Consider the following 14,583-nt stretch of genomic DNA (forward strand, 5'->3'; position numbering starts at 1 on the left):
CGGTTGTTTGATTGGTTATTAGCGAGACTCAGCGAAATAGCCAATAGAATAGCTAAATTTCCATACCTCATTTGCATAGTTCTGCCCATAGATGACAACCTTGCTGTTTATCTTCCAATTAACTAAGATGCGCTCTGCATCCCTCATTAGCATAAAGGCCCTATAAGTAGCAGAAATCCGCTTCCTATTTTTCATTTATCTTTCGTGTTTTCAGGTTTTAAAATGCCTGAGCCAGCCAAGTCCGCTCCTGCTCCGAAGAAGGGCTCCAAGAAGGCGGTGACCAAGGCCCAGAAGAAAGATGGGAAGAAGCGCAAGCGCAGCCGGAAGGAGAGCTACTCTGTGTATGTGTACAAGGTGCTGAAGCAGGTCCACCCGGACACCGGCATCTCGTCCAAAGCCATGGGCATCATGAACTCCTTCGTCAACGACATCTTCGAGCGTATTGCGGGCGAGGCATCGCGCCTTGCGCATTACAACAAGCGCTCGACCATCACATCCAGGGAGATCCAGACGGCCGTGCGCCTGCTGTTGCCCGGGGAGTTGGCCAAACATGCCGTGTCCGAGGGTACCAAGGCTGTCACCAAGTATACCAGCTCCAAGTAAACTTGCCAAGTAAGCGTCTTTACACCTAACCCCAAAGGCTCTTTTAAGAGCCACCCACGTGTGCACAGAGAGAGCTGTAATCTATGCACGCTGGACTTTCATGAATGGGCCTAAGGACTGACGGAACTAGTATGCTAATCTGAATGAGAAATTATACAAGAAGAAAAAACATAAAAAGCTGAATAAGAGGCTTGTGTCTTGTAATATCTGTTTAACAGGCTTGCAACTAGACAAGTCTCCATCACGGCTGAACTGTGGGCTAGTAACGGAAGGCAGGGAAACTAGGCGGGCGGAGGAAAAGTGTCGCAATTGTATTTAGCATACAGTGTGTAGCACACAAAATTCCCAAACCAGGGAGTCGCTGGGCGGGATGGGTTAAGGGAGGGGAAGAGCGCACCTAGGAGTAACGTTTCCATCCTCTAAAAAAGGTGAGTAGATTAAAGGCATAAAATCTGTGCTACAAGGGAAATAAAGAATTTAACGATTTGGGGTAAGATGCAATGTTATTTGATTACTTAACGTTAAAACCCTGTAATCTTCAGTGATCAGTTTTCTTTGACACCTGCGAAAAATACAGAGGCCTGTCTGGCGCTCGCTAGTCAGGGCTCCATTGGAACAGCTCCACAATCACCGGCTGCCTGACCTGGAAGTTATGCTAAAAAATGATGTGCAGCCCCGGCCTAAGTAAGGTAGAAGTGTAAATATAGGTCAATGGCATATGCTTTTCACATCAGCTCTTCAAACTGTTTCCAAGTCCCTTAACAGCTGTCATAGGATTTTCCTATACCTCTAATGAGCCTGCCCCATGCTTGAGGATCCAAATCAGACGAACCTCTCCTCTGCCTAATCTGTTTACCCAAAATAGGTTCAAACAAGGGTTTGAAAATTAGGTTCCAACATAGGTTTAAAAACCCCAGGCTGCCTACAAGATTTTTATTTCGTTCTCTTCCTGTTTCCTCACATATAAATTCTGGTTTGTCTTTATTGGATGAAGTAATTCTTGCTTGATTTCTCTTCAGTACAGGAGCAGGCTGACTAATCATTAACACTTGACAGTTTATTTCTGAAGAGTCCACCGAGACATTGTTTACCTGAGTCTTACCTTAATCAATAGAAATGTGACCTGAATATACAGTTCGTCTAGCCCTGGGCACTTTTGAGTTTTCTGTTTCTCTTCCCTCGGCTCATGCATGCTAAAATTTTTGCCCAATTTGCTTCTTGATTTGGTGTTTGGATACACATTAGTGGTTTTACGATTAGATCATTAAGTGATTGGCGCAGTGGTAAAGAATTCAACCCACCTGCCTGTGGAGGAGATGCAACCATCCCTGGATCAAGAAAATCCCCTGGATCTTGTAGACCTTCTTGGAGTAGGAAATGGCAACCCACTCCAGTATTCTTGCCTGGAAAATTGACTGAACGACTGAGCCTGAGCAACTGATCGCCCACGCACAGTAAGAGATTTTGTTACTGTTGAGTCGCCAAGTTGTGTCCGACTCTTCTGTGACCTCATGGGCTGTAGACTGCCAGAGTCCTTTCTCCATGGGATTTCCAGGCAAGAATACTGGAGTGGGTTGCCATCTGCTTTTCCAAGGAATCTTCCGGACCCAGATATTGAACCTGAGGGTCCCGCCAAGTCTCTTGCATTACAGGTGGACTCTTCACCCCGAGTCACCTAATTGGTGGCAAAGGACAGGGTCGAATTTGGTTCATTTCTTAATCTTTTGGGGGTTGTTTGAGGATTCTGATATTCTCTGGCAATTGAGAACACAGGATCGGGAAGCTGGTGTTTATCTTTCTAGCCTTTGATGGGATCAACTGTATTTGGTGTTTTGTGTCTATATACTGTGTGTTCTTTTAACTAAAAATCAGAGTTTCTTTCAAAATTGTTTCTGTGATTACTCAGTATGAGTCCAAATAATTGTTACTATCAGCAAAAGCAATATTCCTGCCTCAAAAATAATGTGAATATAAAATGGCCACCTAAAACTTTTTACCTTAATAAAATTGTAGACTTAACAGTAAACTGAAGGAAAAAAACAAGGAAATAGAATCTTCTTCATGGAATTGGCCTGTCTTGGTATCCCGAAGCCTCAAAAGTTTATGATTCAGTAATTCAAAAAAAAAAAAAAAAATTGTCTCTTCTTTAAGTAAAGTCAGGAGAGAGAAGAAATATGCCATTATAAATAGAGCTATTGAATCACATTAAAAAAAAAGAGAGAGAGCACTTCCAATACCTGTATTAAAACAAACATTTAATAGTTTACAATCCTTAAAGAGTTCATTGTGAGGGATATGGCACTGGAAACTAGAACTTCCTACCAACCTTTGAAGGATATGAAAGACTTAACTCATATTCTCAGCGATGGTGTTCCTCAAGGCATCTCTAATCATAATCACATTTGTTTGTTTAACCGATTAACATACTTAAATCTCTGTGCTGTTTTTAAATTAAATCTTTAATTTTTGTTACTTTTCACAATTAGCTCCTCTAAAAATTGTACGGTGATTGAGAATCTTAAAGCTTTATGAATACAAATAATTTTAAACAAATTATCTACTTCAGCAGGAAATTTTAAAAATTATAATGTAAACTCAAATTTTAAATAGCTTATATAAAGGCTAAATACATCAATTTAAAATAAGAGGAAAATCAAATTCTCCTGATTCTTTAAATGTGGCTACGTCTTAAGTGGTAACTCAGGCAAAAAAAGAGAAAGTTTCACGGAATTTAATTAGTAGTGATTGTTAACAAGTTATGAGATAAGAAACAGAACTACTCCACTATCTTCAAACAACTTAAATATTTTAATACATGGCATGTAATTCTATAGGAAAAAATCAAACATTTCTAATATAACTTTTTGGATAAATTTACTGGCTTAAAAAATTTGCTTTCAAAATGGATCTATGTCTTTTTATTTATTATTGTCATAATGTAAAAGTAATGTTACCATAATATTCTAGTTTACCCAAGCTTAGGGATTATTTTCTTTCAAAAAAAAAAAAAGAGCTAATTTGAATTTGCTAAGTTACTTCAACTTGGTTTAGTGATTAGATGAGTTAACATCTATTTATTTAAAATTCTACATTGTGTTAACTATGCATTGAACTAAATTATCACAAAATAGTGATAAAGTGGATAGGTAATGTCACTTTTAAAATGCAATTAATTTTTATAAGATTACAAATCATATTGACTCTGTGTCAACTTAAATCGTGAATTCAAAGTTTATAGATACTACAAAATTTAGGTGGTATTAAGTTGAGTAAATGAATGCCTAATCTTTGGATACCTGAGCAATTTCTAAATTGGAGAGTACAAAATACACATCACTAAAAACAATTAGAACTGTGCAAGCCTTTTATTTTTACACAGTTGTGAATGATCATAGATTAATAGGTTAGAGAGCATATAGATGCCTTCGGAGAATGGGAATAGGTATGCTTGTTTTTGCCACTTTAAATCTGTAAAGGGTGTAAGTAAAGGATACATGTGAGCCCAGAGAACAAGGAAGGTTTTGGACGGCCTCCCAGTTTCTTTATGCCTGTGAAGGAATACAGTTGCCTGCTTCCTAAAAGGGCTGTTGTTAATACAAACAGCTCTGACTGCACCAAGTACTATAGCTACAGAGAAACACAAATCTATACACAGACAATGGCTATGTTTTGTTTGTTCATTTAATGGGAAGTTGTTCATTAATGCGACATGTGTGTGTAAGTCAGTCAGTTGTGTCTGACTCCTTATGACCCCATGGCTCCTCTGTCCATGGAATTCCCTAGGCAAGAATACTGGAATGGGTTGCCATTCCCTTCTCCAGGGTATCATCCTTACCCAGGGATCAAACCTGGGTCTCCTGCATTGCAGGCATATTTTTACCATCTGAACCACTGGGGAAGCATGCATTAACGTAGCAATTTCAATTTAATATGTGCTGTCTTATTTATGCTGATAAAGTAAATGCACTTTAGAGCTGCTGTTAAAACTTTGAATTTATAATTATATTTATCAACCATCCCCTCAATAAAAATTGACTATCCAAATCTCTCATACTGTTGGTAAAACCACCCACAGACTTTATAGTCATGTAACCAAAAATAACTCCAACAGCAAGAACAAACTAGTTCAGATTTTACAAAAATGTTGATTAGCTCAAAGACGTAACAAGTGATTGAATCTTGCCTTATCTCCAATTAGTATAACTTGAAAAACCATAAAGGTGGGACAGTGAACATTAACAAGTCAATTTCATGTTATTGTTTCAAAATATATGGATTTTTTTTTACAACCTGGGAATATATGTAATCCTTTTAAATAATAAAAAATGAGATCATAGATAAAATATTCTTATTAGAACATATCAATCTATATCACTCACTAACTGCTAAGAGGATAATACAAATAATTTAAAGTATAATTACCTAAAAGATTTTAATTTTTACTATAAAAATAAAACTTTATTTTTACTATACCAAAATTTTATTTCTAACCATAATAATAATGATATAATCTACATCTGAGTAGTCTCAAACTTTTATCATTTGAAATTGTACTGAAAAATCCATGTGACTTGTCTTTTCTTCACTTGTGACATGTTTCAATTATCAGATGTTTCCTGAAACTAATGTTAGCTACACTTATCATATATAAAATAAATGCAATCTACATGTCAAACAAAGACTTTAACAGACACACCTCTAATTAATATAAAATTAAAAGTTGTATTAAAAGAGACATTTTTAAAAATGTCAACTTTTAACAATGCTATGCTGTGCTTAGTCATGTCTGACTCTTTGCACCCCCATGGACTATAGCCCACCAGGCTCCTCTGTTCATGGCAATTCTCGAGGCAAGAATACTGGCGTGGGTTGCCATGCCCTCCTCCAGGGGATTTTCCCAACCCAGGTATCCCGAGTTGCAGGCAGATTCTTTTTACCACCTGAGCCACCACGGAAAGTGAAAGTGAAGTTGCTCAGTCCTGTCCGACTCTTTGTGACCCCATAGACTGTAGCCTACCAGGCTCCTCTGTCCATGGAATTTTCCAGGCAATAGTACTGGAATGGATTGCCATTTCCTTCTCCAGGGGATCTTCCCAACCCAGGGCTGGAACCCAGGTCTCCCACATTGTAGACAGAGGCTTTAGCATCTGAGCCACCAGGGGAAGCCCTTAATAATGCTAAAGTGAAGTCACTCAGTCATGCCCGACTCTTTGCGACCCCATGGGCAGTAGTCTGCACCAAGCTCCTCCGTCCATGAGATTTTCAAGGCAAGAGTACTGGAGTGGGTTGCCATTTCCTTCTCCAGGGAATCTTCCCAACCCAGGGATCAAACCCAGGTCTCCCACATTGTAGACAGACACTTTACCGTCTGTGCCACCAGGGAAGTCATAATAATGCTAGGAAAGGCCATTTCCAGTATTTTAAACTATGAGTGTTTTTAAAGCTTCAGGACTAATGGATTATTTTTTTCACATAGTAAACACATTTAGAATTCTACCACTTGGATATACACTCTCACTGAAAAGTGAATCTGGATACTTACCAAAAGATTTTCAGAATTTGGGAAGTAGGAAGTCCTCCTCTTAAGATTCTACAGATCCAGATGAGATCTAGAATAGATCGCTTTTTCCTTCTTCTTCCTTTTGTATTACTCTTTGACCTTTTCTCCATTATCTGTTTTTCCAATGATTAGATTTCAGATTTATTCTTCCCAAGTATTAGAAGACTCTCTGTGTTTGGCTTTCCCAGGTGGTGCAGTGCCTGCCAATGTGGGAGTCACATGAGACATGGGTTTGAGTCATGAATTGGGAAGATCTCTTGAAGGAGGAAATGGTAACTCAAGTATTCCTGCCTGGAAAATTCCATGGACAGAGGAGTCTGGCCAGCTACAGTACACAGGATCATTACTGAGAGAATGAGGACTCACGAGTATTTAAAAATAATTTAAAATCCTTGGAATGTAGTCCTCTGTACCTTGACTAAAAGTTTTTGAACAAAAGACTGTGTACTTCATAATGTATTTCTGAGTATGGCTCAAGTAGTTAAAACTGCAATTAGAAAAAATGACACTTATTTAACTTAATTCCATGAAGATGATCTTTGAGAACTGTTCTATTTTCAGTTCAGTTCAGTTCAGTCGCTCAGTTGTGTCCAACTCTCTGTGACCCCATGGACTGCAGCACACCAGGCCTCCCTATCCATCACCAACTCCCGGAGCTTACTTAAACTGATGTCCATTGAGTCAATGATGCCACCCAACCATCTCATCCTCATCATCCCCTTCTCCTCCTGCCTTCAATCTTTCCCAGCATCAGGGTCTTTTCAAATGAGTCAGTTCTTTGCATCAGGTGGCCAAAATACTGGAGTTTCAGCTTCAGCATCAGTCCTTCCAGTGAATATTCAGGACTGCTTCCCTTTAGAATGGACTGGCTGGATCTCCTTGCAGAGTCCAAGGGACTCTCAAGAGTCTTCAACACCACAGTTCAAAAGCATCAATTCTTCGGTGCTCAGCTTTCTTTATAATCCAACTCTTACATCCATACATGACTACCGGAAAAACCATAGCTTTGACCAGATGGACCTTTGTTGGCAAAGTAATATCTCTGCTTTTTAATATGCTGTCTAGGTTGGTCATAACTTTTCTTCCAAGGAGCAAATGTCTTTCAGTTTCATGGCTGCAGTCACCATCTGCGGTGATTTGGGAGCTCAAAAAATAAAGTCCGTCACTGTTTCCATTGTTTCCCCATCTATTTGCCATGAAGTGATGGGAGTGGATGCCACGATCTTAGTTTTCTGAATGCTGAGTTTTAAGCCTACTTTTTCACTCTCCTCTTTCACTTTCATCAAGAGGCTCTTTAGTTCTTCTTCACTTTCTACCATAAGGGTAGTATCATCTGCATATCTGAGGTTACTGATATTTCTCTCGGCAATCTTGATTCCAGCTTCTGCTTCTTCCAGCCCAGCGTTTCTCATGATGTACTCTGCATAGAAGTTAAATAAGCAGGGTGACAATATACAGCCTTGATGTACACCTTTTTCTATTTGGAACAAGTCTGTTGTTCCATGTCCAGTTCTAACTGTTGCTTCCTGACCTGCATACAGATTTCTCAAGAGGCAGGTCAGGTGGTTTGGTATTTCCATCTCTCAGAATTTTCCACAGTTTATTGTGATCCATACAGTCAAAGGCTTTGGCATAGTCAATAAAGCAGAAGTAGATGTTTTTCTGGAACTCTCTTGCTTTTTTGATGAACCAGCAGTGTTGGCAATTTGATCTCTGGTTCCTCTCTGCCTTTTCTAAATCCAGCTTGAACATCTGGAAGTTCATGGTTGACATACTGTTGAAGCCTGGCTTCAGAATTTTGAGCATTACTTTGCTAGCATGTGAGATGAGTGCAATTGTGCAGTAGTTTGAGCATTCTTTGGTATTGCCTTTCTTTGGGATTGGAATGAAAACTGACCTTTCCCAGTCCTGTGGCCTCTGCTGAGTTTTCCAAATTTGCTGGCATATTGAATGCAGCACTTTCACAGCATCATCTTTTAGGATTTGAAATAGCTCAACTGGAATTCCATTACCTCCACTAGCTTTGTTTGAAATAGCTCAACTGGAATTCTATCACCTCCACTAGCTTTGTTCAAAGAGATCTCTAGTCTTTCCCATTCTATTGTTTATCTGTATTTCTATTTCTTCTATTTAAGACATATCAATTAAGTACTTGAAGATAAAAGAGATTTCAAATATTTTTTTATTATATATGTGATTGCCCTCATGAACTTTTTGTTCTCCTTCTTTGTTTAATATGCAGATAACAAAAATGTTCCAAAGAGGAGACTAAAACCCACTACAGCTTTATAAGAGTCTTGATCAAAGTGGGGAAGTTGAGAGACTTTGATGCTGGAAATGGTGAAGATATAGCCTAAATGAAAATGAAAATACTGATTGAGAGTTGGTGGAATATATTACACAGAGGCAGCCTGTCACGTTATGCTTCACAGCCAATCGTGAGAATTTATAGAGAATTATCATCATTATTATTTTTAAATCCTCTTTGGTCTATGTAAGAACAGATTGTCCACAGTGAACTCTTTCCTACTGAAAATAATGTACAAACATGATATCCTGTTCATGGACAGTCTACAGGCATTTTCACCCTTCTTTATATTATATAGACATCTTTTTTGACCTTTTTGGATGAAACAATCTATTGCTTGACATACCTTATAAACAAGTAAACAGTGTGCTAATAATTAGTAGAACAACTTTGAGTTACTGTTTGACAGACCTACTATTCTGAGCCTGTGGTGTGAGAATAATTACCTACTTATGAAGATGGGCTGAGGATTAAATGAAATGACAAATATAAAATATTTGTCCTAGAAATGATATGATGCCAGTAAACTGACGGCACAGCATTGCTCCCTGATGACTAAAGTGTAGCCCCTGGAGACAGAACCTCCAAATTTAACTCCCAGCTTGCCAATTATTAGCTGTGAGACTGATGCAAGCCATAAATCTCTCTGTGCTTCTTCTCTATCTTGAGGATGATAGTAATAGCACGTACCTTCTAGATGTTTGTGACAATCAAAGACCTTTAATGAAAAAAAAAAAAAAGATCTTTAATGCATAGAACACATTTTGAAGAGTGCCTGGCCCATAGTAGGTACTCACTTTTTGTGTGATGTTTGACAAGTTTCACTTATATCCTTCTTTACATCCTAAAGGGTACTAAGGCAGCTTATGATTGAAGACCTTGATAGGAATTTCAAAAGCAATATGAAAAGATTGCCAGTGGATTCCAGTGAATTTACATTGGCCCAACAAGTCAAACAAACATGCATTTTCTTTCTTCGTTTATACTTGATTAGGTCCCTAAGCATATACCTAAGGACATAAAGAATGATAGCTATAATTTATCTTGAAACTTTCAGATTTGTAAAGATGTATAGATTCAGTACTTTGCAGTCCAACAGACCTAAATTCAAAAGCATTAAAAATGAGTAGGCTTTTCCAAACTTTCACCTTGTGCAATCCTGGATGACTAAGCATGAAAATAAATTGGGCCAAATACACAGTTGCCTGTGAAATTGTCAGCAAATCTAGACTCTGATTAAACTTTTTGGACTCTGAAAATTAGCTTGACATATCCTCAAGTACTATATGTTTATTGTAAATTAGGAAAAAGAAAGTAAATTTGGAGAATCAGCGACTTTCTTATTGTCTCACATCAGTTCTGAGAGAGGAAAATGAGGCTTTGATTTGCTTATTTAAAAACTCACATAACCTTATCATCTAAAAAGCAATTTGTATTGTAATTAATAGAAAGAGCTAGTTTTGTCTTTCTTTGGGTATTCATGGTGTTAGATGTCCCAGCTGCAGGCTCAGAGGGATGAAGGAACAAAAATGCCAAGGCTTGTCTCATTCTGTGAGGAAACTGACATAGATAGAGGAGGAGATACTGGGGTAAAACCTTGATCTTATCACTTTCAGCCCAAGTTCTAGAACAGTAAAAGAATTGGCTTCAAAAGCAATAAAGATAAAACCTTATTCCCATTTTCTTTTTTCTCTCCTCTACTCCTCTTCTTCTTTGTTTTTCTTTATTTTCTTTTCACTTTTTTCCCTAATATAATTGACCTTATCTCTGTTGTAGGACAAGATATAAAAATATGAACGATTTAAATGTGCCCTTTTCATTGCTGGATTTGCATGAACAATTCAGATGATAGATGTTACTCACTAGATTTTTAAACACATGCATTTTGGCTTTAGTGCACTGAAATACATATATTTTTTTAATTGAAATAAATAAATACAATTACATATTTAAGAATTCTACAGAGATGATGCAAGTTCTGAGATCTTGAAAGGAAGAATGCCTGCTAGCTTCCAAGGTGGGTCAAGGATACCAGCAAGCATCAGGGTGAAAGTTTTTTGGAGGTTCTGGAAAATGCTCAGCATGCTTGACTCTAAGCATCTGAGACTGAGCCTGACTCCAGCAATTCTAGACATAAATAGTGTGGGTGGATTGGATTTTTTTTCCCTACATATATATTTTTTAAGATATTTTTAGATCAGTTTTGGTTTACAACAAAATTGAGAGGGAGGTGCAGAGATTTCTAAAATATCCCTTACCTCCCCCACCACACACACACAAACACGTGTAGCCTTTTCCATTATCAACATCACTCATCAGAATGGTATATATATATATATTTTTTAGCCGACCAAGGATGAACTTATATTGACACAACAGCATGATCACCCACAGTCTGTAGTTGACCTTAGGATTCATTCTTGATGTTGTATGTTCTATGGGTTTGGTCAAATGTCTAATGACTTACATTTACTGACATGAAACACAATTTGATGGGCTCTTCCCCCTGCCCTCTGTCTCATGTTCTACACTGCAGTCAGAGTTGCACATGCTTTGCTTTTCTTGGTTTTTAGCCTCCCACATATGCTATAACTCCATCTTTGTTATTTCTACCACAGAAGGAATGTAGACAGAGTTGCAGGATGGTCTAAGGAAGGGTTTCTTCCCTTTCTCCTTTGGCCCTATGGACCATCCTCTGGTTCTTGTTTGTTTAAAGGCCAAGGAGCCATCTTCAGTGATGATCTCTTGGAAAAAGACAAAGTCACTGGCCTCTTGGAGCTTACATCTCAGCCAGGGAAGATAGGCAACAAGCAATAGTTACAATAAGTAATTATATAGAATATGAGAAAGGAATTAGTGCTATGGAAAGGGAAAATATAAAACAGGGGAATCAAGAGGATCGGTAGATATAATTTGCACATTAGCACTCATTAAAATGTTCAATATAACAAGAGTAGCTAATACTAGTGTAGCACTTAGTATGAGCCAGCTACTAGTCTTAAGTGCTTTCCTCTGTTAACTCAGTTTATTCTCAAACAGTAAAATGTTGGTTGCAAAGTGCTTACCCAGCTCTTGGAGGAAGACCCAGGAATGAGAAAAAGAAGAGAAACCAAAGCCCTATACATTCTACTTTTGAAGTGTCTTGAGTACTTGTCTCTTCTTCTAGCACCCAAAGAGGAGTTGGAAAATACACTTTGTAACAACCCAAGAAAGAGACTAAGCATTTGGGTATATTTCCATTAGATGTGTGATTTGGCTTATTTAAAAGTGGGGAATGACTGCATCTGCCAGCAGCCCAGAGGGATGAGCATCTGAGAGAAGGGAGGCTTCTGGGAACTGTTAAAACTGCTTAATGTGGAAATAACAAGCTGGAACTCATCAACATGTCGTCGTGCAAGCGCCTTCCTCATTCCTCACAAGCGGTTCCACAAGGCTCACCACAAAGCACCTCACCCTAGAAAATCCCCATCACCTGGCCTTTGTCACTATGTCTCCTTTGTGAAAGCGCTAACACTCTTTCCTCACCTGATAAATGACTACCCGCCCTTCAAGACTTAACTCAAACCTGACTTGCTGGACACTAACTAGATCATGCTCATCTTTTATTTACGAATGCACACAGACTCAAGCACTGGAGGGTTTGGGTTTACTGTAGAGGGTGGCACACCATCCAACAGCTGTCCCACCTGGGAAACTCAATCTCTCCGAGCCTTAATTTCCTCAACTATAAACCACGGAGTACCATTATAGGTACCTCAGAAGCTTGTGCAAGAATAAATGCATTGGTACCCATAAAGAGGTTAGAGCACTGCCCAGCACAGAACAAACATCCAAAGAACATTAGCCATTGTGATTATTGTTGTTCTGAGTCAGTATCAGATATTTGATGAATTATAGAAGTGAATTAATCAATCAATCTCTCTTTTTACAGGAGGAGCAAATGGGCTTTAGAAAAGTATTTTCCCACTACTGGTCACCGCTGAACTTTATTATATCTCAAAAATAAGTCAATGAAAATGACTGATACCAGAAGCAGATAAAAAATATTTTCAACCATCATGGAAAAATCAATGAGAACCTGGCTAAAGCATTTATTTTGAGTATAAAAATATTAAATGGTCATTTGAGAAATTTGCAAGAAGAAAAATACATAACAGAAAATTAAAACAAATCTTAGTATCTCTTTTCTATATGTATATAAGACCTATGAATATATGAATATGAACTTATATGAAATTCACCTATAAAAATGTCATTTAAAAACCAAATTTAAGTATCATGCTATATATGCACACATATTGAGTTTTCTAAGTAATATGCCTAGAAACATTATTTAATGGGTATATTATTACTGAAAAACAGTCCTCTGTTACTGGCTATTTAGATTGAGTTCCATTTTTATGCATTATAAGTCATATAGGTCACACTTCTTTGTATGTAAATCTTTGTTTAAATATTTATTTCCTTAGAATAGACTTCTAGAAGTAGAATACTAAATCCCAAGGTAAAATCATTTTTTAATATTCTTAATATATACATTGTCAAATTACCTTTCAGAAGGACTATGCCAGTTTATAATCCCAGTATAATTTAAAAATTCTTGTTTTCATAGCTGTCATTTTTACTGAGAACACTTTTAAAGAATTGTTAAACAGATAGATTAAAAAAAATTTGAACTGTAATTTCCTTTATTATGAGTAGAGGTAGTATTTTTCCCCATACTTTTATTTCCCATGAACCCATAAAAAATAAACTGCTGTAAAATAGTGGACGTAACTGCAATCATTCCATGGGAAAGCACCATGTAAAGAATAAGTAGGTAGGATCTTAGGTTAAGATCAAGAAACAACTATTTATCAGGTGCCTCCTCTGCCCAGGACAATGCTGGAATAATGAACCATGTGTGGCCCTGTGTAACTAAAACTACTTTTACCTACATTGTCTCATACAAGCCTCCTAACCAGTACATGAGAAAAGTGTCGCTATGGATTGACTTATGCACTGCCCCTCTCCAAATTCATTTGCTGAGACCCTAATCCCCTTTGTAACTATATTTGGAACAGAGCTTTTAGGAGGTAATTTAGGTTAAAGAGTTCATAAAGATGGGTCCCTAATCCAATAGGATTCCAGGTCTCACAAGAAAAGAAAGAGGGAGCCATCATGCTTCTGGTGCGCATGCACTAAAGAAAGATGATATAAGGACACAGCAAGAAGGCAGCCCTCTATAGGACAGGAAAAGAGGTGTCACTGGAACCTGACCATGCTGGCACCCTGGCCTTTTCTAGCCTCCAAAGTTGTGAAGAAATAAATTTCTATTGTTTAAGCCACCAGTCTATTTTGAAGACTAAGAGTGAGATGGGAGAAGCAGAGCCTTTTGAAGATAGACTTCTTGAAATAAAGTCCCAGCTTTCCTGCTCACTAGCTCTAAGACTAGTGACTAGCAAGTTATGTGACTTTTCTGTGACTCAGGTTCCTCATATATAAAATAAGTTCCTACCTTTTTTTTATTTTTTCAAGAAAAAATACTTGGGACAACGATTCTCACATATATACTGTATATATGTGTGAGCTTATTTTTATGGTGCATTTTAGATTTATAATGCAAAATATGAGTCTTTTTTCTATGAATATTAAATTATGGAATCTAAGAATTTTTTAAAATTCCATTCTTTGTTATTTTTACAGCAATGATATATTCTGTCCAATCCATAATCCAACCCTAAATCACTGACATTTAATGGCACAACCTCTAAGGGATCACCAAAGTTCAGGGAAACCAAATACACGTTAAAAGAGAGTCCTCAGTAAAATGTAATCTAAGGAGAAAAAATTTTCGAAGGGTCAGAATGTATTAGTAGGCTGTGAAATCAATCTCATGATTTACAACCAGCATTTTTTTTAAATAAAATAAACTAGATTAAAATATATCAGAGAGCCCTTAAGGTAGCATTGTTTTCAGAGTTTTTGTCTCAGATGTTTGTCTGTAGGTGCACATGTGGGCACATGGATGTGAAACAAAGAGAGTGAAAGAGATTTTTCTATTTTAAAAAATAGAAAAAAATTTTCTATTTCTTGCAATCAGAAGTTTGCAAGTCTCATCATCTGATTTCCT

The 14,583-nt window shown here is 37.5% G+C and overlaps 1 protein-coding gene across 1 annotated transcript; it reads left to right on the forward strand.

The window, feature by feature from the left end:
* The first annotated feature begins 221 nt into the window (after positions 1-221).
* On the forward strand, positions 222-12,573 carry LOC138098091 (histone H2B type 1-C/E/F/G/I). Its single transcript, XM_068994337.1, has 2 exons — positions 222-612; positions 12,403-12,573. Exon 1 carries the CDS (start codon positions 223-225, stop codon positions 601-603), a length of 381 nt encoding a protein of 126 aa, XP_068850438.1. The 5' UTR covers position 222; the 3' UTR covers positions 604-612; positions 12,403-12,573.
* Positions 12,574-14,583: the final 2,010 nt, after the last annotated feature.

This window comes from Capricornis sumatraensis, chromosome 22 (genome assembly GCF_032405125.1).
Source record: "Capricornis sumatraensis isolate serow.1 chromosome 22, serow.2, whole genome shotgun sequence".
NCBI lineage: Eukaryota > Metazoa > Chordata > Mammalia > Artiodactyla > Bovidae > Capricornis > Capricornis sumatraensis.

Coding starts and splice junctions, on each gene's coding strand:
- LOC138098091 (XM_068994337.1), top strand. CDS start 223: ATGCCTGAGCCAGCCAAGTCCGCTCCTGCTCCGAAGAAGGGCTCCAAG.